This window comes from Muntiacus reevesi, chromosome 11, assembly GCF_963930625.1.
Source record: "Muntiacus reevesi chromosome 11, mMunRee1.1, whole genome shotgun sequence".
NCBI lineage: Eukaryota > Metazoa > Chordata > Mammalia > Artiodactyla > Cervidae > Muntiacus > Muntiacus reevesi.
In genome coordinates, this window is record NC_089259.1 from 11160748 (window position 1) to 11188206 (window position 27459).

The 27459-nt window shown below is 40.9% G+C and overlaps 1 protein-coding gene across 7 annotated transcripts in view; it reads left to right on the top strand.

The window, feature by feature from the left end:
- DGKH (diacylglycerol kinase eta) overlaps positions 1-27459 on the top strand; it is a 207351-nt gene that overhangs the window by 76840 nt on the left and 103052 nt on the right. For 6 of the 7 annotated variants that reach the window (XR_010658504.1, XM_065901947.1, XM_065901946.1 and 3 more), the window contains exons 3-4: positions 10959-11069; positions 15967-16047. Coding sequence is in view for 6 of the 7 variants with exons in the window: in XM_065901947.1 (XP_065758019.1) it covers positions 10959-11069; positions 15967-16047 (192 nt within the window). In the remaining variant the exon portion in view is untranslated. The remainder of the gene's footprint in view (positions 1-10958; positions 11070-15966; positions 16048-27459) is intronic. The other variant, XM_065901949.1, reaches the window with a different exon arrangement.

The window sequence follows — 27459 nt, forward strand, 5'->3', positions numbered from 1 at the left end:
AGAAATGGTGTATCTCTTTATTTAACTGTGTCAGTTCCATTTAAAATACTTTTCCCAAAAGTATGGCCTGTTAAAAGAGTACCTTGCTTATGAAACTTTGTATGACATTTGGAAGTTTATGAAAGATGTTTATGCTGTATTTTGTTTTGTCCTAACAGCTCTGAGGAATGCAGGGCAGGTGACATTTATCCTTACCTTACAGATAGGAAAACTTAGGGTCGTAGATGTTGTCACTCATGTGCAGCCACAAATACAGTAAATGGAGCCAGAAATGGAACTCAATCCAGGGTTCTTTTTTTTTTTTTAATATATTTTATTTATTTGGATGTACCGGGTCTTAACTGTGGCATGTGGGATCTATTATAGTTCTCTGACTGGAAATCAGACCTGGGTTCCCTGCTTTGGGAACACGGAGTCTTAGCCACTGGAGCACCAGGGAAGTCCCAAGGGCTCTTTTTTAGGAGTCACGTCTATTTCTTTTGTACTTTCTGACACTATATTGACTTTCTGGAAAGAAAATTTGAAATCTCTTTCTCTGTTGAATTCCTCAAGTTCTTATAGAGAAAAATGTTTTAATCCTTTAAATTTCTTACTTTTTGTTTCTTAATTATTGAATAAATCTGTTAACATGCTCATTATTTCCTTAGTGTCAAGTACATGGTTATATGTATAGAATGGAAAAATAAATAAGATACAGAGAAGTGAGACAAGAATTTTTTATTTCACATGGTTAGTGTTATGTGTGTGTGTGTGTGTGTGTGTGTGTGTGTGTTACACTGGGTGCACCCAGGGTATGGTGGTGACCTGAGCCTTGGAGGATGTTAGGATGGAGTGGGAGGTTTCTAAGAAGAAGCAGAGCAAAGTATTATGAGTAGAAGGAAACCCTTGAGTAAGAGCTTGGACACAGGGATTCTTCGAGGATTTGGGGATTCACAGGTACTTCTCCTCTACTGTGGATGAATTTAGGGTTGCTGAAGATGAAACTATTAAATAGGGTGGGTCATTTGTGGAAGGAAGAGTCTCTGCCTAGCTCACAATTCTGGATTTACACTGTGGATCATAGGAAACCATTGAATGTATTAAACCAGATTTTTGCAGGATCAAAATTTTATTGTCCCCTGTGGGTAATTCTGTCCACAGTGGGAAGAATGGATTAGTGGTGGGAAAAATTGCGAGTATGGAGACCACGTAGGGTACTTTTGAGTTCAAAGGAGTGAGAGAAGCTTGAACTAAGGCAAAGGCAGGAGTGGAAGGGATGGAATGAAAGACAAGATCTGTTCTGTAATAAGCAATGCTTATCATGGGGACTGAGGTGACTGATGATGACATCTTGACATATCACCTTTTTAAAGAATTACATAGCTTTTTTAATCCATTGTTTCACATATCACAATAGCACATAAAGATATACAGATGATATTTCCACTTTAGAAATTAAAGTCTGTAAAACTAAAGAGGCTTACTGTTTAAGGAAGTCTTATAGACTCATTGATGTTATAGGTTCTGGACAGGTACCCTGTACACAGACAGCTTTCCTGGATCTTATATAATGAACTGGATATGGCAGTGAAAGGTATAAGACAAAGAATAATTCTCTATTTGGGAGGATGAGGTAGACAGAGAATTAGAAGGAGATCCTGTTCTATTCCTGGGTCAGAAAGATACGCTGGAGAAGACTGTGTACCCACTCCAGTATTCTTTTTCTTTTTTTTCCTAATATATCACTCCAGGATTCTTGGGCTTCCCTGTGGCTCATCTGGTAAAGAATCCGCTTGCAATGTGGGAGACCTGGGTCCGATCCCTGGGTTGGGAAGATCCCCTTTAGAAGGGAAAGGCTACCCACTCCAGTATTCTGGCCTGAAGAATTCCATGGACTGTATAGTCAATGGGGTCTCAAAGAGTCAGACAAGACTGAGCGACTTTCAGGGGAAAGAAGTGATTACATACAAAATATACAGTGGTAAAAATTCTGTTGACCTATGTCTTTGTCTGTTCAGGCTGCTATAACAAAAATGCTAGACTGCCAAAATAATAAATACTTATTTCTCACCGTTCTGTAGTCTGGGAAGTCTAAGATCAGTGTCCCGGTAGAGAGAGCCATCTTCTGGCTGTGCTCTTCCCTGGCGGAGGGGGCAGGAGGTGGCTCTGGGGTCTTTTTGTAAGGGCTTTAGCCCCATGCATGTGGGCTCCACCCTCTTGACACACGCGTGCATACTAAGTCGCTTCAGTCGTGTCTGACTCTGGGACGCTATGGACTGTGTAGCCCGCCAGGCTCCTCTGTCCGTGGGATTCTCCAGGGAAGAATACTGGAGTGGGTGGCCATGCCCTCCAGGGGACCTTCCCAACTCAGGGATCGAACCTGCGTCCTTTTAAGTCTCTTGCATTGACAGGCGGGCTCTTTACCACTAGTGGCACCTGGGATGCCCCTCCCAGGGTGTCTCCTCCCAAAGGTCCTACCTCCCAGTACCATCAAACTGGGAGTTAGGATTGCTGTCCAACATTTAGCCCATAACAGCCCAATCTCCTATCACAACAAATTTTATTCCCATTCCCTAGGAGAGAAGTTAAGGGGTCATGTTGGGACAAGACGAGGAGAAGCTCAAGATGCTTCTGGAATTTTTGAAGGCATCTGTAAAACATGAGTCATGACTGACATTTCCCCTTTTCCACATCAGACTCTTCACCACGCCTATGTGGTGTTCCCCCAAAGCCAACATATGAAAATGTACATTTATCAGATAAATCAGGCAGGAACAGATTTTTCAGAGATTCTTAGCTTTATTAAAAGGCTCTCTGAATGACTGTTTCTAAAGCTGCACTCTCCTTAGGACATTGATGTAGTAAGTCCCCAAAGCAGCTTCAACTTTGGACGCAGAGGTGTTTCCGAAATGTTAGGTGAAATCCTGGAGCACTCATGTGTGTATAATTTAAAAGAGAAATTACTTGTGTTTGCTTTTAGAAGCGGGTGTGAAATGAGTAATTCAACAGCTTGAAGACGTTGGACTGCAGAAAGCCAGATAGAAAAGAGATCTTAAAACTTTTAAAACTTATTTTTTTGAAACATTTTTTGGCAAAGCCAGTTCATTTGACTTTTTGGTTTTAATATTTGGAAACTGGGTTATTGGATTACTACTGGGGGCTCTGTGGCTTTCCTGATTTTTCACGAGGGTCAAATAATACTAAACTAATATATGCTAGATTATGTGACGAAAAGTGAAAGTTACTCAGTCATGTCCAACCCTTTGCAACAGTCCATGGAATTCTCCAGGCCAGAATACTGGAGTGGGTGGCCTTTCCCTTCTCCAGGGGATCTTCCCAACCCAGGGATCAAACCCAGGTCTCCCACATTGCAGGCGGATTCTTTATCTGAACTGAACTATCAGTTTATGTGACCAAATGGCTATTAAATGCAAATGTTTCTAAGCCCTTTTTTGAGGGAGGGGAGAGTTTATCCCTTATCCTGGAAATTGCAAACAGCATAAAATTCTAATATGTATTTTTAGTAGATTTTAATAATAGCTCTCTCGTTATATCTTATTTCTGTTACCAAATTCAGTTTGAACATTTTCTAGGTGAACAGTAATATTGAATATATTAAGTATTGTGATTTTTAAAAAGCTCCTTGTTTCTTCATCTATTTTACTTATTATTTTGAGATTTTTCAAACCACATCATTTTTCTCTGAACCACACTTTAGTTATATGATTATATTGGCTAGAGCTGTTGCAGATTAATCATTTTTGTTATGCTCCTTCTTTCATGAGAAGTGTTTGTTTAACTCTCCATATATAAACAGAAGTTTATTTTGAGGATTAACTTTCATGTGAAAAACTGCCTCCTAGTTAAATCTTTTTAATCACATCTCTAGGAAAGTGAGTTAACTTCAGATGTTTTTTTTTTTCCTTGCTTTTTTTCTTTCTTCAAGAATTTAAAATTGGCTGTTTGTGTATTATAACATAGAGAAGTTTATAAATGCATGAAAATAAGGATTATATCTTAGAAATCTCTGTATCCTCCTCAACCTTACACATTGCAAATAAATCCATGCTTGCGCAGGATTGAAAAAATGTATAAAGTCAAATGGGACAACACATATAAATTTGCTTTGAAAGTGACTGTGTAAAGAGCATCTTTAAATTAGCATTAGTCTTAAAATCAGGATAGACAGATGGCTTCCTGTCCCTCTGACTGTCTCTCCCCAGCCCTTCATGCAGGGACGGCACCCGGAGCCCTGTATACACTTTTTTTTGCGTTGTATCTGCTGTTTTTTGGGCTTTCCTGGTGGCTAACATGGTGAAGAATCCGCTTGTAGTGTGGGAGACCTGGCTTCGATCCCTGGGATGGGAAGATCCCCTGGAGGAGGGCATGGCCACCCACTCCAGTGTTCTTTCCTGGAGAATCCCGTGGACGGAGGAGCCTGGTGGGCTACAGTCCATGGGGGTTGCAAAGAGTCAGACAGGACTAGCGACTAAACAGTACTGTTTTTATATACAGTAAAAAGAAGCAGGCTCAGATATGCTGAATGCCAGGAACCATAGAGTCATTTATAGCCACTCTTTTTCATTTTCTACTGCTTTCTTTAAAAGACAAACTTATATACCATTTTACACGTTAACAGTTATTTGGGGATTTCCCTGGTAGTCCGGTGGTTAAGACCTCACACTTCCAATGCAGTTCTAGTCCTGATTGGGGAATGAAGATCGCATATACCGCCTGGCACGGCCAAGAAATAAATAAAATAAAAGTGGTTTTGGTTTAACATTTATGGAGGTCTTAAAGTGTCAGTGAAGTGAAAGTTGCTCAGTTGTGTCTGACTCTTTGTGACCCCATGAACCATACAGTCCAAAATTCTCCAGGCCAGAAGACTGGAGTGGGTAGCCTTTCCCTTCTCCAGGGGATCTTCCCAACCCAGGGATCAAACCCAGGTCTCCCACATTGCGGTCGGATTCTTTACCAGCTGAGCCACAGGGGAAGCCCTGTAAAGTGCCAGCGAATGTGTCAATTGGTGACAAAATACGGAGAACACAGTCTTTGCTCTGTGGACGTCACAGCCTGGTGGGACCACAGACATGCCAGTCAGTTGTCAGAGGTGCCGTTAAACAGGGAGGAGGATGATTTGATGGACAAAGGTGCAGGTGTTCACTTCTTCCTAGCGGGTGGGGAAGCCTTCCGGGGGCCGTGGCACTGAGTCAGAGTCGAAGTGATTAGGAGCTTTCAAGACAGGCGATTGTGGGGACTTCCCTGGGGGTCCAGTGGTTGACAAGTCCTCCTTCCAGTTCAGGGGATGCGGTTTGATGCCTGGTGGGGGGCTAAGATCCTACATGCCATGGGGCAGCTTAGCCGTCCTGCCACAACTACTAAGCCCTTGCCCCGCAATGAAGATCCTGCCTGCTGCAGCTGAGACCTGACAAAGCCAAATGAAAGGAATATATATATATATTTATATATATATATATATGCATATATTCTTAAAGACAGGTGATTGAGCAAAGGACATTTAGGGCAGAGGGAGGAGCCTGCAAACGGGCAAGTGGGGAGTTTGGAGAGCATCACACAGGTGTCTTTTCTGACACATATAAAAGTTTGGACTTTATATTCCAGGCAAAAAAAAAAAAAAAAAAAAGTGAACTGATTTACAAAATAGTAAAAGAACCACAGACATATAAAACAAATTTATGGTTACCAAAGGGGAAAGAGGGGGGAGGGATAAATTAGGAGTGTGGGATTACTATATATACACACTTCGGTGTACAAAACAGATAACCAGCAAGGACCTACCGTATAGCACAGGGAACTCTACTCCATATTTTGTAATACCCTATAAGGGAAAAGAATCTGAAAGGGAATTGGTATATGTATAACTGAATCACTTTGGTGTATATCTGAAACCAAGACAATATGGTAAGTCAACTATACTTCACTTAGAAAAAGAGAGAAAACTGGAAGGACTTTAAGCAGTGGCATAATGTTATCAGGTTTTCATTTTAGAAAATTACTTTAATAAACCTGTGGAGAAGAAGTATTAGGTTATTTATGCTTTTAAAAAAACAGCCTTATAGAACATAAGTAGACTAAATGTTAATTTTTCTTCCTCATTGCCGTAAGCAACTTCACAAAATTCTGAAAACACCCACGTTTTAGCCTTTGAATTGCCAAGAGGATTGTTCCCTGCATGAGTTATATCTCTCTAGCATTTCAAGATTTTGTGTTTGGGTTTAAGAATGTAGGCTTTCTACCCTGGGCTACAGCAGGGCGGCTCACCACCTGACTCTTCTTTATTCCTACCCTTTCTCTCGCAATCTTTTTTTTTTTTTTTTGACATTAAATTATTATTTTAACACCGAAAACATTTTGTATTGGGGTTAGCCAATTAACAGTGTTGTGGTAGTTTGAGGTGAACCGCGAAGGGACTCAGCCGTATGCACATGTAGCCATTCTCCCCAACCCCCTCCCATCCAGGCTGGCACATAACACTGAGCAGACTTTGCAATGGTCGTGTACACACTGCTGTGTTTAAAATGAGCAACCAATAAAGACCTCTTGTCTAGCACACGGACCTCTCTCAATCTTTTGCATCTAGTTGCCCAAGGCAAGTGCTTCCACTTTCTCTTGGTTCCTTTCTGTCTCTTGCCCTTCTTGTCAAGAAGGTCAGGCTGGTAAGGTAAAGTAAGAAGGTAAGGCCAGCAAGGCCAGTAGATTCTGCCTCCACACTAACAGCTCAACTTCCGCTACTTCTGTCGTCTCAGTGATGCTACAATCCTAGTTCCGTCTTCCCTGGTCTCTCCCTGGGACTCCTGCAGTCGCCTCCTAAATTGGTTCTCCCCTTGCTTTCTCACCCATTTTCCCGGCTTCTACTTCAGACAGCTCACTAGCTTTTTGCACTTAGAATAAAAAAGCAAACTCCCTTGTGGTCAGCATCTCCTGGCTCTTGGCTCCCTTCACTTCATCTCTTGACACTCTGCTTCCATTCCAGCTGTTGTTTGCTCTCACAGTGGCCTGCAAACACTTACTCACTTCTTCCAATAAGCTCTTATAATTTGGTGCCTGGCAAATACTCCCTGAACTTAATAGCATCATGATATCATAGTAACACTTTCTGCCATTTATTAAATATTTTCTGTAATCCAGATGGTGTGCTAAGTGCTCTTGAGCCATTATCTTATCATTAAATTAGATGCAACCAGGTTGTGAAGTTGGCGTTATTATGCCTGGATTTTAGGGGAGGAAATGAGAGCACAGAGAACTGAAGTAACTTGCCCAGATTTGTATTGGTAGTGTGTAGTGGAGCCTGGCTTGAAGGGTGTCTGTCTGATTCTATGTCAGGCTCTTTGGTACTGAAGATACGAAAATGTTTTGTTATTATTAAACTTTAATGCTCTCAGAATTCCTGGAGGACCATCTGAGAGCAAGCTCTAGAGGGAATCTTATAATGAAATTGAAAGTAAACATTAGTATGACCTAACTACCCTATTAGAGGAAATAAACTTTTCTCAATATTTTATGTTTTGTTGATAATAAAAGACAGTATAGTGTAAAAGTTGGAAATAAACTCTGGAATCAAACAAACATGAGTTAATCTCAGCATCTTCTATTCATTCATACAGACTTCCATATCATGAAAGTGAATTGAAAGTGAAAGTTGCTTAGTCATGTCTGACTCTTTGTGACCCCATGGACTGTACAGTCCATGGAACTCTCCAGGCCAGAATACTGGAGTGGGTAGCCTTTCCCTTCTCCAGGTGATCTTCCCAACCTAGGGATCAAACACAGGTCTCCTGCATTGCAGGAGGATTCTTTACCAGCTGAGCCACAAGGGAAGCCCCAAAATACTGGAGTGGATGAACACAATAAATATAATAAATTACATTACATAATGGACTTCCCAGGTGGTGCAGTGGTAAAGGATCCACCTGTTAATGCCGGGGACACAGGAGACCCGGGTTCGATCCCTGAGTAGGGAAGATTCCCTGAAGTAGGAAATTGCAACTGACTCCTGTATTCTTGTCTAGAAAATTCCATGGACAGAGGAGCCTGGCAGATTACAGTTCCTGGGGTCACAAAGAGTCGGACACCACTGAGCACTCACGCATGCACATTGCATTATATGTTACAAGATGGGAAGCACTTTGTGTGGGGAAAGTAGATAAGATCAGGATGGAGGGAAATATGAAGAGTATGTTAATAGGTTAGTGAGGTGGGTCTCATCGAGAGGATCAGAGACTTGAAAGAAATGAGGGAGTTGATCAGATGGATATTTGAGGCTAGAACCTATTCTTTCCTAGAGGAGGAAAGAATAGGTGGTGTTAAGTCTTAAAGGTCGTGCATGTATGCCTACTTAGAGCAAAGTACTGTTGTGAAGGAGGGAAGTTGACCAAGTGAAGGAGACATGCTAGATGAAGTCAGAGGGGTTCCAAGGATGTTGTTGTTGGCAATAAAATGAACCGGTATACACATAAAGCACCTAGTGCAAGGTGTAGCCAATAAGCATAGAAGTCCTGCCCACCTCTTCCAGCCACATCTCTTGTTGCTCCCTGTTGAAAGCCCTACCCTATGTTTATAACCAAAAATTCTATGAAGATCCCCCAAATATCTGTGCTGATTTAAACTTTTCTACTTTTGCACACACCTAAAATATGTTTGGGAAACTCAGCAGTGACCACAGGACTGGAACAGGTCAGTTTTCATTCCAATCCCAAAGAAGAGCAATGCAAAAGAATGTTCAGACTACCATACAGTTGTGCTCATTTCACATGCTAGCAAGGTTATGCTCAAAATCCTTCAAGCTAGGCTTCAGCAGCACAAAAGAACTTGAGAGCTTCCAGATGTAGAAGCTGGATTTAGAAAAGGCAGAGGAACCAGAGATCAAATTGCCAACGTTCATTGGATCATGGGGAAAGCAAGAGAGTTCAAGAAAACATCTACTTCTCCTTCATTGACTATGTTAAAGCCTTTGACATGAGGATCACAGCAAAATGTGGGAAATTCTTAAAAAGATGGGGATACTAGACCACCTTACCTGTCTCCTGAGAAACCTGTATGCAGCTCAAGAAGCAACAGTTGGAGCTGGACGTGGAATAATGGACTGGTTCAAAATTGAGAAAGGAATATGACAAGACTGTATATTGTCACTCTTCTTATTTAACTTCTATCTAGAATACGTCATGCGAAATGCCAGACTGGATGAAGCACAAGTTGGAATCAAGATTGCTGGGAGAAATATCAACAACCTCAGTTAAACAGATGATACCACTATAATGGCAGAAAGTGAAGAGGAACTAAAGAGCCTCTTCATGAGGGTGAAAGAGGAGAGTGGCTTGAGACTCAGTATTCAGAAAACCAAGATCATGGCGTCTGGTCCCATCACTTCATGGCAGATAGAAAGGGAAGAAATTTAGCAGTAACAGATTTTATTTTCCTGGGCTCCAGAATCACTGTGGACAGCGACTGCAGCCCTGAAATTAAAAGACTCTTGCTCCTTGGAAGAAACACTGTGACAAACCTGGAACAGTTTATTAAGAAGCAGAGACGTTACTTTGCCAACAAAGGTCCGTCTAGTCAAAGCTATGGTTTTTCCGTAGTTGTGTATGGATGTGAGAGTTGGACTATAAAGAAGAGCGCCAAAGAATTGATGATTTTGAAATGTGGTTTTGGAGAAGACTCTTAAGAGTCCCTTGGACTGCAAGGAGATCAAACCAGTCAATCCTAAAGGAAATCAACCCTGAATATTCATTAGATAAACTGATGCTGAAACTCCAATACTTTGATCACTTGATGCCAAGAACTGACTCATTGGAAAAGACCCTGATGCTAGGAAAGATTGAAGGCAAAAGGAGAAGGGGGCGACAGAGGATGAGATGGTTAGATAGCCACTAACTCAATGGACTTAAATTTGAGCAAGCTCTGGGAAAGAGTGAAGGACAGGGGAGCCTGGTGTGCTACAGTCCATGGGGGGTCATAAAGGTTGGACAGGACTTAGTAACTGAACAACAACAAAAAACCCTTCCTTACCATTCTGATAAACTCCTTCAAGACCTATGTAAAGCTGTCCTCTGGGAGGATGACACATTTGACTCTCTCTGAGGCAGAGCTTTCGTTTTTGAACCGCCATGCACCATACTTTGGGTATGTGTTTGTTACAGTAACACATAGTTGATGATAACTGACATTTAGTGAGCACTTCCTGTGTGCCATGCAATAAATCCTTTACATGTTTTAAAGATTTATTCTTGACAACAGCAGCCCGGAAAGGTATGTCTTGTTGTCAGCTTCTTTTTGTAGATGAATAATTAAAGGCAGAAGATATTTATTGATTTGCTTAAGATCATCCAGCTACTCAGAGGTGTCACCAAGAGTTGATCACAGTGTTTCTGGCTCCAGAGCTCATGCCTTCTTAACCATTGCATTTACTGTACATCTACCCTTCCATCATTTATTAAATTTTTACTATATGTAAGTGTGTGTGTATATATATATATACACACACATATATATATCTATACACTTGTATAGGTATTTATATAGGTACCCTTCCATCATCTATTAAATCTTTACTATGTGTAAGTGTGTGTGTGTGTGTGTGTGTATACATATGTATATATGTATCTACATATGTACATATATATGTACATATGTATATATGTATACATATATATATACACATATATATACACACACACACACACACACACTTGTATAGGTACATGTATTCATATTTTGTGCATGTATCTTCCATACTATTTGTGACTGCTCTGAGGGCGTGTCAGATTCACCTTTGCTACTTGGAGCTTTCCACGTGTGTTTCCATGGTTGAATGGTGAGAGTAAAATATTTTCTCCTGTAATTTGCAAAACATGAGAAATAATATTCAAAATGTTAATGATAGTGTGTCATTAATTTTGAATGTTATTTGGCTTTGGATTTCATTTTAACCATGTTGTTGTGCTTCTGCTTCTCCCTAGACCAGTGTTAAAGAGGGACAGCTGTTGAAGCAAACCAGTTCTTTCCAAAGGTGGAAAAAGCGATACTTCAAACTTCGAGGTCGTACACTTTATTATGCAAAGGACTCAAAGGTAATTTGAGAGAATGCTAGTTGCAAGCATTTGAGGGCTGTAGATGGTTCTGTAAACTGTCTTTGTCTTGGGGCTTCGTATTAGCATTAATGGTCTAATTCAATATAAATATGATTCATCTTGGACCAGATCACAAGGGGGTCTATTTGAGTCAATTTCATGTGATGTCCCCTAAGGACAATCTTATGGCAAGTTCTAGTGTACTTTTCTTTCTTTTTTCCTTCCAATTAAGATGAACAGTTAAATATAACTTTATTAGATATAATAAAGTCTAAACTTGAATTCCCCCCTTTCTTGCTAATTTTTACCTTATAAATCTTTTCCTGAACGTGAGAGAGGATTTGCTATAGTTGCTAAGAATTCATACTCTGGTTTCAGACAACAGTTCATATCCCAATTCTTACATATTCCAGTGGAGTGACAGTGAACAGCATATTGTTAAGAGAAGCCTTAAATAATGAAAATGGAGTGCTCATATAATACCAAGCTCAAAGCAATCATTCAGTTAGTCTAGCAGTTAGAAATAAAAATCATAGTGAAATAAAATCAAGGCTTAAATAATTTTTATAAAATAATTGAATGAAATAAGAATGATGTAGCTTTGGAAGAAAAAAATGATGATGATGAGCTTCCACTTAAAAATGATACTTTACTATTCCTTAAAAAATAAAATTAAGATGGGTGCCCGCAGTAGACACTGGAGCCTCACCAAAGTGGCCCCCTGACCTGGCAGGCCTGGCAGGCCTGGCAGACCCCTTTGGCCATCACTCATGTTGCCTCAAAGTGTCTCCTGCCCCAGGGGTCGTCCCCACACATCAGAGCATCCGTCACAGTTGCAGTTGGGCCTTTCAGTCAGCCACACTGGGGTCCAACCCTGCATACAAGCACATCCTCAGAAAGTATAGCCAAGCCGCAACAGGAAAACAGATGCCGCCCACCAAGGGGACACTCCTTGAGCATCTGACCCTAGTAACCAAAGACCACGTTACGGGGACCAGCCATGCTATACAAAGCCACTCTCTCAAGACCAGGAGGCATAGCTGGTCTACCCAATATGTAGGAAAAGACACAAACTTAGGCAAAATGAAGAAACAAACAAAATAAGAAGACGAAAACACTCAGAAATAGATTGAATGAAATGGAGATAAGCAACCTTCCAGAGAAGTTGTTCAAAGTAATGGTCATAAAGATAACTCACTGAACTCAGTAGAATAGAAAAGTGAGAATTTCAACAGAGATAGAAAATATTTAAAAAAAAATCAGAACTGAAGAATATAATAATGGAAATGAAAAATACGCTAGAGGAAGCCAGCAGCATATTAGATAATTCAGAAGAAAGGACCAGTGATCTAGAAGATAAGTTAGTGGAATTCACCCAATCGGAACAGCAAAAAGAAAAAAGAAACCAAGAAATGGAACTAGCTTAAGGGACCTCTTGGGCAACATCAAATGTGCTACGATTCACATTATTGGAGTCCCAGAGGAGAAGAGAGTGAGAAGGACAGAAAAGCCATTTGAAGAAATAATGGCTGAAAAACTTTGCTAACCTAAGGCCTAGCACCACCTGCGAAGCCCCAGCCTAAGGCTGATGGTTTTCCTTATTGATTTCTGTCTGAATGATCTATCTACTGACCTAAGTCGCCTGCTGTTACTGCATTACTGTCGGGTTTCTGCCACTGTGTCTGCTAATACTGGCTTTGTGGATCCCGGTGCTCCTGTGTTGGGTATATATGTATTAACTAGTGTCACGTTTTCCTGTTGGATTGATCCCTTTCTCACTAGCTAGTGCCTTTCTTTGTCTCTTGTTACAGTCTTTGCTTTAAAATCGTTTTGTCTGGTGTGAGTGTGCTATCCCATATTCCTTTTCACTTATGTTTGTGTGGAATAGCTTCTCCGTCTGCGCGCTTCCGGTCCGTGTGTGATTTTAGACCTAAAGTAAGTCTCTTGCAGACAGCATGTATATGGGTCTTGCGTTTGTGTCTGTTCAGCTGCCCTGTGTCTTCTGGTTGGAGCATTCAGTCCATTTACAGTTACAGTGATGATCGACGGGCATGTGCTTCCTGCCATTCTGTTAACTGTTTCTGGCTATTTTTGTTGTTCTCTGTTCCTTTCTTCTCTTGCTTTCTCCCCTTGTGATTCCATGACTTTCTCTAGTATTATGTTTATATTCTTTTCTTTCTATTATTTGTGTATTGTTTTCTCTAACATCCTGCAGAAAAACCCAAAAGAACTTTCTGACCAAAGCTATATTACCAGTTTTTGGTTTGTGGTTACAGCTTATATCACACTCTATATTGCAGTCTATTTTAAGTTCATAGTTGCTTAAGTTTGAACATGTTCTAAAAGCACTACATTTTTACTTCAGTCAACATTTTATGTTTTTGATGTTATTTTGCTTTGTGTATTCCGTAACTAATTATTGTAGATATATATGATTTTACTGGTTTTGTCTTTTAACCTTCACATGTCTCCTGCATTGGCAGGTGGGTTTTTTTTAACACTAGCACCCGCTGGAAAGCACTCATAGCTTTTATCTATTACCTTTACTACATTTTTGCCTTTACTGGTGAGATATTTTCTTTCACAATTTTTGTATTTCTAGTTATAATTTTTCTTTTCTGTTTAAATTCCTTTAACATTTCTTGTGAGACTGGTGTAATGGTGATGGACCACAGTGTAGACAAGCTCTTGCTTGCTTGGGAAACTGTCTCTCAATTCTGATTTATGACTTTGCTGGGTATAGTATTCTTGGTCAGGTTTCCTCCGTCCAGGGCTTTGACTGTATGGTGCCACTCCCTTCTATAGTGGAATGGAGCTTCCATGTATGTAACCAGTTGTTTTTCTCTTGTTGCTTTTAAGATTCTCTCTTTAGTTTAACACTTTAGCATTTTAATTATAATGTGTCTTGGTGTGGGTCTCATTGGGTTCACTTTGTTTGAGTCTTTCTGTACTTCCTGGCCCTGGATACCTGTGTCCTTTGCCTGGTTAGGAAAGTTTTCAGCCATGCAAATAGAAATGAAAAGAAATACGGGATGACAATCTTGCCATTTGCAAAAACATGGATGAATATAGAAGGTATTATGCTAAGTGAAATAAGTTAGACAGAGAAAGACAAATACCATACAACTTCAATTATATGTGGAATCTGTAAATGATATGTGGAATCTGTAAATGATATGTGGAATCTGTAAATTATATGTGAAATCTAAAAAAACAAATGAACAAACAAACCCAAACAGAGAGACTTATGGATACAGAGAACAAATGGGTGGTTGACAGAGGGGAGGGGTATGTGAGGTTCATGAAGTAGGTGAAGAGGATTAAGAGATCCAGACTTTCAGTTATAAAAATAAATGTCATGTGAGTTTAATATGCAGCAAAGGGAATATAATTAATAATATTGTATAATTTTATATGATGACAAATGGTTACTAGGCTTATGGAAATCATTTGGTGATATATTTGATTGTCAAATTACTATGTTGTACTCTTGAAACTAACATAATAGTGTATGTCAACTATACTTCAGTTTAAAAATAGTAAGATTTATTATTACTGTACCAGTAAGATAATTGATAATTTTTATATTAAAAATATGTTTGTGATATAATAATTAGTAGAGTTATACACCAGAAAGTAAAAAATACATAAGCAAACCTAATTCTTAGCTTATGCAGCTATGGAAATAATAACAAAATAAAATAATCTTATTCTAAAAGTCATTATGTTCATAGTTAAACCCTGATCTGGCTCCATCCTGACCCCTCATATTTATCACCAGACAACACTGACAATTTGATCGCCTACAGCCCTGCCCCATATTTTCCATCTCCAAGACAATTTTCCCTCTATCTCCACTTGAAGAAATTCCATTTTCTTTAAGATCCCTCTAAAATTGTCTTTATTCCAGTATACACAAGAGAAAGAGTTTGTTTTCTGCTGGAGAAATTATCTATGACCTTCCATAGTATTTTGCTTATCTCCTCTTCCACATTTAATAGTCTACCTTACTTAAAACTGCTTGTATCTCTTTCAGTTCCCGTGCTAGATTATAAATTCTGTCTAGTGAGGGAACAAGTCTTATGGTCAGATTGGTTGGCTTGAGGTAGAGTTGCATAACACCCTGGAGATCTTGGGGAGTGGTGGAAACTTACATTAGATAAGGGAGCCCTTTTTTCTGTAGTTCTAGAGGAGCGGTGTTATACCAACCTCTCTGGAAGTACATTGAAGGACTGTGAACAAGGACCAGCTGACTGAAAGTAGGAAGGATACATATATTGGCTAGAATTTCCTAATCTCTCAGTTGTCCATTTTTAAAGATTTTAATTCTGTGGAGTTTTTAAACACTGAAACTTTTTTGATTAAAATGCTTTTCAGCCTAAAAAAAAAATGTGTTTGAACTGGGCCAAAAAAAGAATATAAATAAATAAAACTTTGAAAAGTATATAAAGGAAGTCGCCTTATGTTTGCAGAGCATATGCACCATCTCATTAGAACACATTTACAGATGAGGACAGTCACATTCAGAAAACTCGGTAACTGGCCGTGATCTGAGCCAGGACTAGTTCTTTCACTGTGGGGTGTGTGAGTAGGAGTGCATGTCACACACTTAGTAGGCTCCCCATAAACGGTGCTTCTGGAGAGCACAGAGCGTTTTGCAATGAAACTGTGTACCGGGGGGCTTCTCTAGAGTCCTACAGTTTGAAATTTATGTGTTTGTTGAACTTTACGGTTTAACCCACAAAGTATCACTAACTTAAGTTTTTCATCATTTTTTATTTCTAATTCCTGACATAGCTTCATGGTCATGACCTCATGGTAAAAAAAAAAATATATATATATAGGAACACTGAGCTAGGTTTTCACATAATATGTTTGTGTTCTTTTTCATTAACAGTCTCTGATATTTGATGAAGTTGACCTCTCAGATGCCAGTGTAGCTGAAGCAAGCACAAAAAATGCTAACAACAGCTTCACGGTATGGTTCTATTCTGCTAACTCCCTCCTCGAACGTTATCGAAAAACCTTTCCAAAGCTTATACTGAATGCCCTCGTCAGTTGCCAACTGTGTGTCATGCGCGTTGGAGTTCTTACCAGCACAATAAACTTATTGTAGATTCTAACACCCAGAACCATTCATGATTGTTTGGGTCAATAAACCAACCCATTAAATGTATATTTAAAATGTATATATATTTAAATTTTTTAATTTTAGTGCTTTAAATTTTTCACCCCCTTAAATATAATAGTTCAACTAATTCCCCCGTTCTTGAATATTCGCAACATTTGCTTTTTGTCTTCAGTCTTAAAAATAGTATTTTCTCTTTTTCTTCATTTACTCCAGTTGCTAAAGTTTAGACCTTCATTTCTTCTCACTTAAGTAATTCATTTGGCAGCTATTTAAAGAAGAGTCCTCAGTTCCAGTTAATTTTTTTCCCAATTGCAAATCATGTTGCTTCAAAGACCTCACAGGCTTAGGTTGCATCTGTAACTCCATTATAAAGTCCTATAAAATCCTGCCTCTGCATTCTAGTGTTGCTGATAATTGTCCATATACGTTCCACCTGTCCAGCATTTCTTTCTGAGCCTAATGCTTTTTCTGTTCCCTCTGACTTAAATGATGCCTCCTGCATCTGTCGCTGTTGAAATTCTACAAACGCTTCAAAGCTTATATCAGATATCCTATTCTTTTTCTACTTCTTTGATTACAAAAATACGAATTAATTATGAATTAAGGATCCACCATGTGCCAGAAACTAATAAACATAATAAATGAGATTCAGAGATGAAAATGCATATATTTATATATACCACTCTGTTGAAGATACACGGTATAATTGAGTGAAGTTCCTCTGGGATACTTTCTGAGCTGCATCCTTAGGGCCACTCAGGTGGTCTTTCTGGGTCCTGTTGCCATCCAGGCTCCCAGCCCCTCTTCTGGGAAGCCAGCACCACAGTCAGCAGTGCGTTGTGTTCATTCCCTGGGCACGCCGGGCAGGGAGGACAGACAGATGCAGGGCAGGGAGGACGGACAGATGCAGGACAGTGCCGTGGCGGAGGTCAGCACTGGAAGGTAGGACTGGGGATGCAGAGGAAGCAGAAGAGTTCAGACTTAGTCTGATTGATTTATGGGCGTGAGAGATAATCCATGCTGCAAACATTCCTCCCCCTCTCCCCTCCCCAGGGACCACAGAGTTTGAGAAGAGAGAGGACAGCCAAGAATAGCGTCCTGGGAAAAACTTAACAACGTAAGGTTTGACCACTAAAGACTGAGAGAGAGCATTCTGAAGTCTAGAAGGAACAACAGGAGGCAGCGATGTTATGAAAAGCCAGTGAAAGGGAGTTTTAAGGCGGAAGTTGTCACACATCAAATGCGGTAGAGAGGTCAAGTCCAAGAAGAAAGGAAGAGTGTCTGGTGAATGTGGAAACAGGGCAGGTCATCCGGTCACGCTGGTGGGAGCAGTTGCAGCAGTGGGTCGTGTGCACGAGGCACACGGAGACGCCAAGTGGAAAGGCAGAGGGAATCAGCACGGATTCCTGATCCCACAGCCTGGCTGTTAAAAGAAGGAGCTGACACAGAGCAACAAGAACTTTCAGGTTCCGGCAGTTCTGGTTTCGTTGTTGCTGTTGTAGTGGTAGATCCTTTGCTTTGTTTTTTAAAACTGGGTTTTGAGCCTGTCTATACCACCAAAGACAGAAGTGTTAGATCAAAAGTTTGAAGCTTCAGGAGAGAGAGGGCGTAATTGATGGAGCGTATTTGCCAAGTAAAGACGGGGGACCCAGAACAAAGGTTAAGAGGTTAGCCTTTAAAATGGATAGCTGGAACAGTGAAAGTGTTAGTCCCTCAGTCGTGTCTGACTCTCTGCGACCCCATGCTCCTCTGTCCATGAAATTCTCCAGCAAGAATACCGAACCTGCTCTACAGCACAGAGTTCAGCCTGGTGTTCTGTGGAGACCTATTCTGGGGTTTGGGAGGAAGGGCCCTGGAAGAGGGGATGTATGTATGCATATAGCTGATTCACTTTGTTATACAATGTTGTAGAGCAGTTATACCCAATTAAAAAAAAAAAAAGAAAGATAAGCCTTGAACAAGACATAGAAAGTTGTTTTTGGTTTTTTTTTTTGAAATTTAATGTTTAATATAAATATAAGATATAGTGAATTCTTAAACAGGTCAGAAAACAATGACCATAGGGAAAATACACTTCATTAAAATAAAAGACTTTGAATTTAAAGAAAAATATATAAAGAATGTCTTCAAATAATCATCTAACAAAACCAGGCAACCTGACACAGAAAGTTTATGGAAGTAAAGGTGTGGTTAGGAAGTTCATATATTTCAAAACCAAACACTACCATTTTCCCAGTGAAACTGAAGATAAGGATATATACTATGAATAAGTTCAGGAGGGTTTGCAAGAGCTACTGTAGAAAATGAGAATTAAAACTGAACAGAAACTAGTAGAAGATTACTAGGTAGTAGAGAGTGTCTACCAAAGATTGGAGATTAAGTTTAGAAATGTTCTTAATTCCTAGGCCAACAGAGCTCTCTGTAAGATGGAGTAAAGAAAAACAGCTAAGTTGGCCCAGGATTGATGATTTCTAGGGTACATTGGAGGGCTTCCCAGGTGACACTAGTGGTAATGAACCCACCTGCTGATGCAGGAAACATAATGAGACCTGGGTTTGATCCCTGTGTTGGGAAGATCCCCTGGAGGAGGTCATGGCAACCCACTCCAGTGTTCTTGCCTGGAGAATCCTGTGGACAGAGGAGCCTGGCAGGCTACAGTCCATGGGTTCACAGAGTCAGACATGACCGAGCGACTTAGCGCGCACGCAGGGCATATTGGAGAGAAAGATAAAGGGGTTGTTGGATTTCAGGGATCAGTGACTCATCCATCTTCCTCCTTTGTGTTCTCAGTTTTTGAGTATTGAGTATAAGGAAATAAGGGATGACTTTATTAATGGCTGAACAGGATCCAGTAACCAGTAAATACAGAGCTTCTGATAAGTTGTTGGAGGCTCAAGGGCAAAATGTTGCTTATTCTTCCTTCCTCTGAAGTGAAGGTGGGGTGGGGTTATTAAGCTATCAGATTAACCACTTGCCTTCCCTGAGGAGTGAACAAGAGTCTTCTCCCCTCCATGGAGACTCAAAGTGATGGTTGCGGATAAGAGTTTCTCCCTGACCAGGATCTAGAGTTTAATGTGAAAGAGGGTTCCAAAATTTAAGATTTGAAAATAACTTCTGGTGAATTCAAGACCTAGGGTGTTTGACTACATGAAGGGACTTGGAAAGCCTGGGTTTGGGAGAGGTTATTCAAATTGTTTGTACAAGTCTTTCTTGGACCTTCAACTGCATGCAGTGTCTCCTGTTGTGCCTTTTCCTGGAATTTACTATTTTCTGCCTTTTTTAGTTAGGTACTTATGTTTTCATAACCTTATCCATAAATATTTGTTGATTTTAATGAATAAAATGAAAGTTTATTTGGGGTATGAGAAGACTTTTTTTGTTGAATTATTTTCAGGAAATTTCTTGACTCATCCAAATGTTGTTTCTCAAGTTTGTTGAACTAGAAATGCAGACTAAAATGTTGGGTGGACTGCTTAGAATTTTATAGCAAGTCAATTCTGTAGAACTTTGCAGGGTTTACAATGGAATAAGAGATAGGTTTTCAAGCAGTCATGGACAATCCTCCCTGTCTTTAAATATTGAAGTATTCCACCTTCCTGGTTCACAGTGAGTGCTGACTGATGCTGTTATTTTGACCAGTGTGTGTCAGAGGTTAATGGTGTAGTTTGGTGAGTCCAGCAAATGGTCGAATTCTGCTTCCCTTCAGTCACTCCTCCTTGCCTTGAAGTCCCTAAGGAAGATCTATCGACAAGGGACACACAGTAAATGGAAAATCTATAATTAGCAAATGGAAAGTGGAAACGCTGCGCTTCACCCAAAAACCCAGTTGTCAAGCTCTCGTAAAATGGGTTCTAGAGGGAGTGTTCTAACTCATTCTGTGGTTATGAGCGGGCGTCGAGGCTGGCTGGGGTTCAGCAGGGGGCTGCTGCAGGGAGTGGGGGGACACAGACCTCCCAAGGATGGTGTTAGGGATCTGCAGGCCTACCTGTAAGACCTGCCTACATGAGGACTGCTTTTAAATGGTCGTGTTCTCTCATCCCCGGAGGGAGTAATTGCTTTGCTTTGGAGGTTGTTTAATTTGCCTCAGGTATTGTATTAGTTTTCTTTTGCTTCCTAACAAATTGTCACAAATGTAGTGACTTAAAACAATGCTTATTTATAATCTTACAGTTTCTGTCGGTCTTATAAAATAGCTGGATTCTTCTGCATCAGGTCTCATGATGTTGAAATAGATAGATATGGTAAATTAAATACACACACACACATATATACCCATTAATTACCTGTGTACTTAGTCACTCAGCTGTGTCCAACTCCCTGGGACCCCACAGACTGTAGACCACCAGGCTCCTCTGTCCATGGAATTTTCCAGGCAAGAATACAGGAGTGGGTTGCCATTTCCTCCTCCAGGGGATCTTCCCGCCCCAGGGATCAAACTCACATCTCTTGCGTCTCCTGCATTGGCAGATGGATTCTTTACCACTAGTGACACCACTTTGCGCTAATTTTTTTAAAAGATTTTTTTAAAAATGTGAACCGTTTTTAAAGTCTTTATTGAGTTTGTCACAGTATTGCTTCTTTTTTTGTGTTTTTGTTTTTTTGACCTTGAGGCATGTGGGATCTTAGCTCTCCCACCAGGGATCGAACCTGCATACCCTGCATTGAAAGGCAGAGTCTCAACCACTGGACCACCGAGGAAGTCCCACATTGGCCTAATTCTGACCTGTGTTTGAATTTCTGGTTTTACAAGTGTCTTCTGCTTTAGGCGGCAGCAACAACAAAATCTACTAACACTGAACAGCTGTCAGTGATGTGATTGGGGAACAGAAAAGACCAATTCCTGACGGCCTTATTATATCTTATGAGTCCTTAGGTTAACGTTCACAATTAATTTGAAGTTTAAGTTCTACCATGACACTTTCTCTGACTATGGAATCAATAAAACTTTCTTAATTTTTTGGGTCTACTTTTAATCGTTCATTTTCTTCTTTATTTCATTGACATTTGCATAGTGTTCTGGAGTTTTATTTTCACGTTAACCTTTTTATCCTTAACACTACTGTGCTGTATGTGAATGTGGTCTTCTGATGCTAGACTGGAGAGCACCTCTTTCCCTGTGGTCCCACTCGGGCCCCCCAGGACAGGATCGCAGTTCTCCTGATAGTTAACCCAGAGTGCTTTCCTGCCGTCTAGTCTTCTTTCTGCCTGCTGAGTCTTTGCCTCTGTTCTGTCTCTTCTCACATCCACTGCTCTGTTCGTCTCTTTCTCACTAATCATGGCGTTTACAAACCCAGCTTCTATTGATTTATTATTATTGAACCATAGTTGTGTTGCAGTGTTCATTAGTTTCTGCTGTACAGCTAAGTGGATCAGCTGTGAGTATACACATACCAGGGCTTCCCTGGTGGCGCTGGTGGTAAAGAACCCACCTGTCAATGCAGGAGACCTAAGAGACACAGGTTCGATCCCTGTGTGGGGAAGATCCCCCGGAAGAGGAAATGGCAACGCACTCCAGTATTCTTGCCTGGAGAATCACATGGACAGAGGAGCTTGGCAGGCTGCGGTCCCTGGGGTCGCAAAGAGCCAGACACGACAGAAGCGACTTAGCACATACATATATCCCCCAGGTATAAATAAATATCCCTTCCCTCTTGAGCCTCCTTCCTACGCTCCCACTGCTGCAGGTCATCAAAGCCCTGAGCTGAGTTCCTTGTGTTATGCAGCAGCTTCCCACTAGCTGTCTATTTCACACATGGTAGTGAATGTAAGTCAGCACTGCTCTTCCAATTTGTCTCTCCCTCCCTGTCCCCCTCTGGGTCCACACATCCATTCTCTACATCTGCAGCTCTTCCTGGAATAGGTGATTTTTCCAGTTGCAGTGCTTAGACTCTGAGGTCAAACAGTCAGGGTTTGGGTTGGGGCTTGGCCATGTCTAGTTAGGTGGTGGTGGTGGTGGTGGTTTAGTCGCTAAATAATGTCTGACTCTTGCGACCCCATGGACTGTAGCCTTACAGGCTCCTCTGTCCATGGGGTTGTTCAGGCAAGAATACTGGAGTGGGTTGCCGTTTCATTCTCCAGGGCTAGTTAGGACCTTGGACTAATTCGTTAACTGCTCTAAATCTCAGTATCCTTACCTTTGAAAGTGAAAAGTGAACGTGTTAGTCGCTTAGTCGTGTCCGACTCTTTTTGACCCCACTGACCATAGGCTGCCAGGCTCCTCTGTCCGTGGAATCCTCCAGGCAAGAATCTGGAGTGGGTAACCATTCCCTTCTCCAGGGGATCTTCCCGGCCCAGGGATCGAACTCTGGTCTTCAGCATTGCAGGCAGATTCTTTACTGTCTGAACCACCAGGGAAGTCCTATATGTTGGTGACTACTATTAATCATTCCCTTGAACTTAATTACCCCTTGATTCCTTTCACAAGTGTCAGTATTGCCAACTTTTAAAAGTTGGGGAATTTTGAAAGAGAATATGGACAAACCTTATCTTGAGAAAACATTCCATCCTGCCTGTCTCTCTGACATGTCGTGAAGATTTATTTCCACTTTTATCTCATATTATATTATTAGGCAAAGGGGCCATTTTGCAATGAATGAAAATACAGTTGTTCCTTGTTGGTTAAATGTTCTTTGCTAAAGAAAAGCTTTTTAATGATTTGAAAGCCATCACAGTGGTGTGGTATACATCAGGCTTTCAAAGTGTACTGTTCAAATTACTGTTTTCTTTAAATTTTAATGAAGTTTAGGCTAAACCTTCAACAAAGGAGTCATCATTTTTAAGAAAATGATTGTATTGACGTTGGTGAAATTTCTCATGGAAGTTTGTAAAGAAAGCTTTTTTTTTTTTTAAACAAGAAAGAGGTACAGAGGTAATTTATTTAACTACCCTTAGCATTTTTAGTGAGTGATCTCCAAATGTGTTTCAGATCCCACGGCTATTTCACATCCGTGCCGGCTCACTCTGTATGGAAACAGATGCCATGCGGCAGCCCTTGTTTTTAGAACTAAGTGAGCACTGGAACAAAGAGTCCTTTTAGGTCTGGGTTACTTGCCATTGTCGTGTAAATATGATCAAAAGTTGATTAGCATTAGATTATGATTCTTCTGATGAGGTTTTTAAAAGACAAAAAAGCAAACCAATAGAGAGAATACTCATAAAGGCACATAAAGTGCTGAAAATTATGCGCCCATAGTACAGTTAAAATAAGCAGGCTGAGTTTTAATGGAAGGGAAGATATTTTTAAGAACTTATTTCTTTCATGTTTACTTTCTGTTTATCCTGTTTTCCCCTTAGCTTCCTCTCTGTTAATATAATTCACTTCATCTTCTCTCTTAAGAGAGATGTCACATCCTTTGAACCTAAGGAAGTGTCAGTTTACTTTCATCTATTAGCAGCACAATCTTTAGTTAGATGGAAATAGCAAAAAGTTATTTTCTTTTTTGTCATTTTTGAACGCCCATCACAAAACAGGTATTCAGATAAACAAGTTGATGTACAATCACTTGGGAAAGTAAGTTGCCTACTTATTAGATAACATTTAGTTTGCTGCATGGGGCTTCCCTGGTGGCCCAGATGGCAAAGAATCTGCCTGCAATGAAGGAGAGTCGGATTCGATCCTGAAGTTGGGAAGATCCCCTGGAGAAGGGAAAGACTACTCAGTCCAGTATTCTGACCTGGAGAATCCCATAGACAGAGAAGCCTGGCGGGCTACAGTCCAAGGAGTCACAGAGAATCAGACACGACTGAGCAAGTAACACTTTCACTTTTTTCAGTCTACTGTGTACCTCTTATCACTGTTTTATAAGATCACTGATCTCATCACTCATTCAATTTTGTATACCAGTCCTGTAATGCAGGTTCTAGTATGCTTCCCATTTTACAGTGAGCAATCTGAGACAGAGAAGTTAGCATCTGACGTATCTGGGTTGTAAGATTTGTACTTCTGTTCTGGCTGTGCTGCCTCTCTGTTGCATGGGCAGGCTTCTCTGATTGCGGTGGGCAGACTTAGTTGCCCCGTGGCATGTGGGTCGCCTGACACACCCTTCTTCCCAGGGTGGGAAGGTGGATTCTTACCCACCGACCCCCCAGGGAAGTCCTTGATCTGTACTCTTGAAAGTCTGCTCTTCTATCTCTGTCTCACAGAGTTTTAAACGAACATGATTCAGATAGTATTCCTATTATCGTGTTTTAACATGTTCAGTTGTTTTTTCTTTTCCAGGTCAGTCGTAGAGTCTCAGTGTTACTCGATGTACAGTAGGCAATTGTTGGTTCTACCACAAATTTAGAGCACTACGTTTTATTGTGAGGGCTGCACTTTAAATAGAAAGGTCGATAACAAGGCAGGTAACTAATATTATAAAAAGCTAATATTTTTTTGAAAAGGGTCTGGGAATCATGGGATTGATTGACATTAAAGGGCACTTTTTATTTTAAAGACTTGGGAAAATGTGAGCTCTGTTTAGTATTTGAAGGATTATTATGTATAAGAGGGCTTCCCTGGTGGCTCAGTGGTAAAGAATCTGTGTGCCAATGCAGGAGATGTGGGTTTGGTCCCTGGGTTGGGAAGATCCCCTGGAGTAGGAAAAATGGCAGCCCACTCCAGTATTTTTACCTGGGAAATCCCATGGACAGAGGAACCTGACGGGCTACACAGTCCATAGGGTCACAAAGAGTTGGACAGGACTGAGCATCTAAGCACACATTTATGTATAAGAAACAGCTGACAGGTTTGGTTTACAGAACAAAGATCTTGTATTCATGGAGGGACAGTTTCAGCTCTACCCAAGGAGAGAACTTTCTGTGTCATCTGATAGAACAGGCCTCTTGTGAGGTAACGGCTCTGCCCATTATTAGAAATCTCTAGTCATTTGCTTCCGTGTGATCTGGAAGGGGCCTTCAAGAAGAGAGTTCTCAGAGCAGACTCAGGTGCAGAGAGCTGAAGCGACTTTCTCAAGGTTGGATGACTGATATCTGTGCACAGCTAGTATAAAATTCAGAGCCTGCCGCCCTTGGGGTTTGTTGGGAGTAAGCAGGGGGCAAGGGCTGTACAGATGGCTGGACTTGATGCTGGACAGTTTGCATACTCTGTCTCATAGCACAGAGCAAGAGCTAAGGGACCCTCCTCAAGATTGCTGTTGAAGAGACTATTTCATGGTGTGTGTGTGTGTGTTGGGGGGGGGGTAGGGGCTAAAGAGATGGTGGAGCCTGAAATTTCCTTAGGTGCAAAGACTGTCTTCTTCCACCCCTGAATCCCCAAGGCTAACACGGGTCCAGACACAGAAGGGAAAGACAATAAATATTTGTCGAATGAATGAAAGAATAGGTCTTGTTGAAGGAGTGAATGATATTTGTAGACTCAAGTTTGTAGAAAGGTGTTATTTCAAGTTTTAGCCTAGAGAGCACAATTTCCTAATTTCCCCCCCATGGTGTTGGATTATAATGTACCCATAAATATGTATATCCTTCTTTGACATCTGTACATTATGATTCAGACTATTTTTATACCAACAATAAGCCTTACAAAACATGATTCTCGCTTATGTTGATCATTGCAGTATTTCCACATAATTACTGGATGCCTAAAAGTAATGTTGATGAAAATATTTTAATGTTTATGTTGATGAAAATGTTTTCTTGTATTCTAAAGTGATACCACGGGCTTCCCTTGTAGCTCAGTTGGGGAAGAATCTGCCTGCAATGCAGGAGGCCTGGGTTCAATTCCAGGGTCGGGAAGATCCCCTGGAGAAGGAAATGGCAACCCACTCCTGTATTCTTGCCTGGAAAATCTCATGGACAGAGGAGCCTGGCGGTCTAAAGTCCATAGGGTCACAAGAGTTGGACACAGCTTAGTGACTAAACCACCACCACCACCAAAGTGATACCACATTAACGCAATTGGAGTGGCTATTGTTTTGCTTTTAAAATTGATTTATATACAGTTTAGGTTAGACTTTATATTATGATTCTGATGATTTTTACATTTTTTGAAATTTGTATTTGTTTTTCTATAAGACACCAGGCCTTTAGAAATGAAATAGCATTGTTTCTGTGAGTGTATCATGTTAATCTTTTCATTGAGTGGTATACATCTTTTCCAAGAGTATAACACAAATACTTTTTCACATTTTCATGAGCTCCCTTAAGCCACAGTCCTAGGAGGTAAGAAAACATTCGTCCTTTTGTAGCTAGACTATAATGTTATGGTATGGGTGAGAGAACTGTACCTATCTCCACCTTCATTAGTACCCTTCCATGAACCTGTCAAATAGGTTAACTGAGGTCTCCACCTTCACTAGTAGCCTACCATACATCTTTTAAATGGACTTTCTGAAGTAAACCTTTGAGCATGTCCTTGAGTATCCTAGCAGCTCAGGAGCTCTGGGAACCTGGGTTTGGTTGCATAATCAAACCATCAATGTCCAGATCAGTTTCACAAGAGAACCTGTTGTTGTGTGAACAGATACCACTAAAAGGCTGGGAAGGTTCTCTCGTCATTGAGAGAACTGTGTCCCTGGAGATCCGGGCAGGGTACTGTGTTCAGTTGCTGTGCCTGGCATTTCCACCTGCCCCTTGCCCAGCGCTGATCCACAGCTCAGGAGGAACATGGGGCTCGGGATCAGAAACCTGCAACATGCACTGCAGGCTACACTCCCCCCTGATTCTCCATTTTCAGAACTGCCCTTAGACATTCATTCATTCATTTAGCAAATAGTTATCCAAAACTTAAGGGCTTCCCTGGTGGCTGAGATGGTAAAGAATCTGCCTGCAGTGCAGGAGGGCTGGGTTTGATCCCCAGGTCAGGAAGATCCCCTGGAGAAATGAATGGCTACTCACCCCATTCTCCATGTCTGGAGAATCCCATGGACAGAGGAGCCTGGTGGGCTACAGTCCATGTGGTTGCAAAGAGTCAGACACGACTGAGCAACTGACCCTATCAAAAAAGCTTACTGTATGTATCAGACACTGCTAGATTCTGGATACATATAGTGGTGAGTAAAAGAAACCAGCTACTGATACTATATTTTGAAAAAGTTTAAAAGCCTCCAGGAACAGGTCCCCCTCTCTGAAGTATGTGACCTTGGAATAGGGTTCTTGAGATATGAAAAACAATGAATTGCCTCCCAATTAGGTCCAGAAACTATGCCGTCCCAAGAGCTCAAGTTATAGGAAAGAGAAGGATTAAAAAGACTCAAACCTTGAGGGCCAGACGGTTGAGGATTCCACAGGCAAAAGCGCTCTGGCACTGCTTCTGCTTCTCTC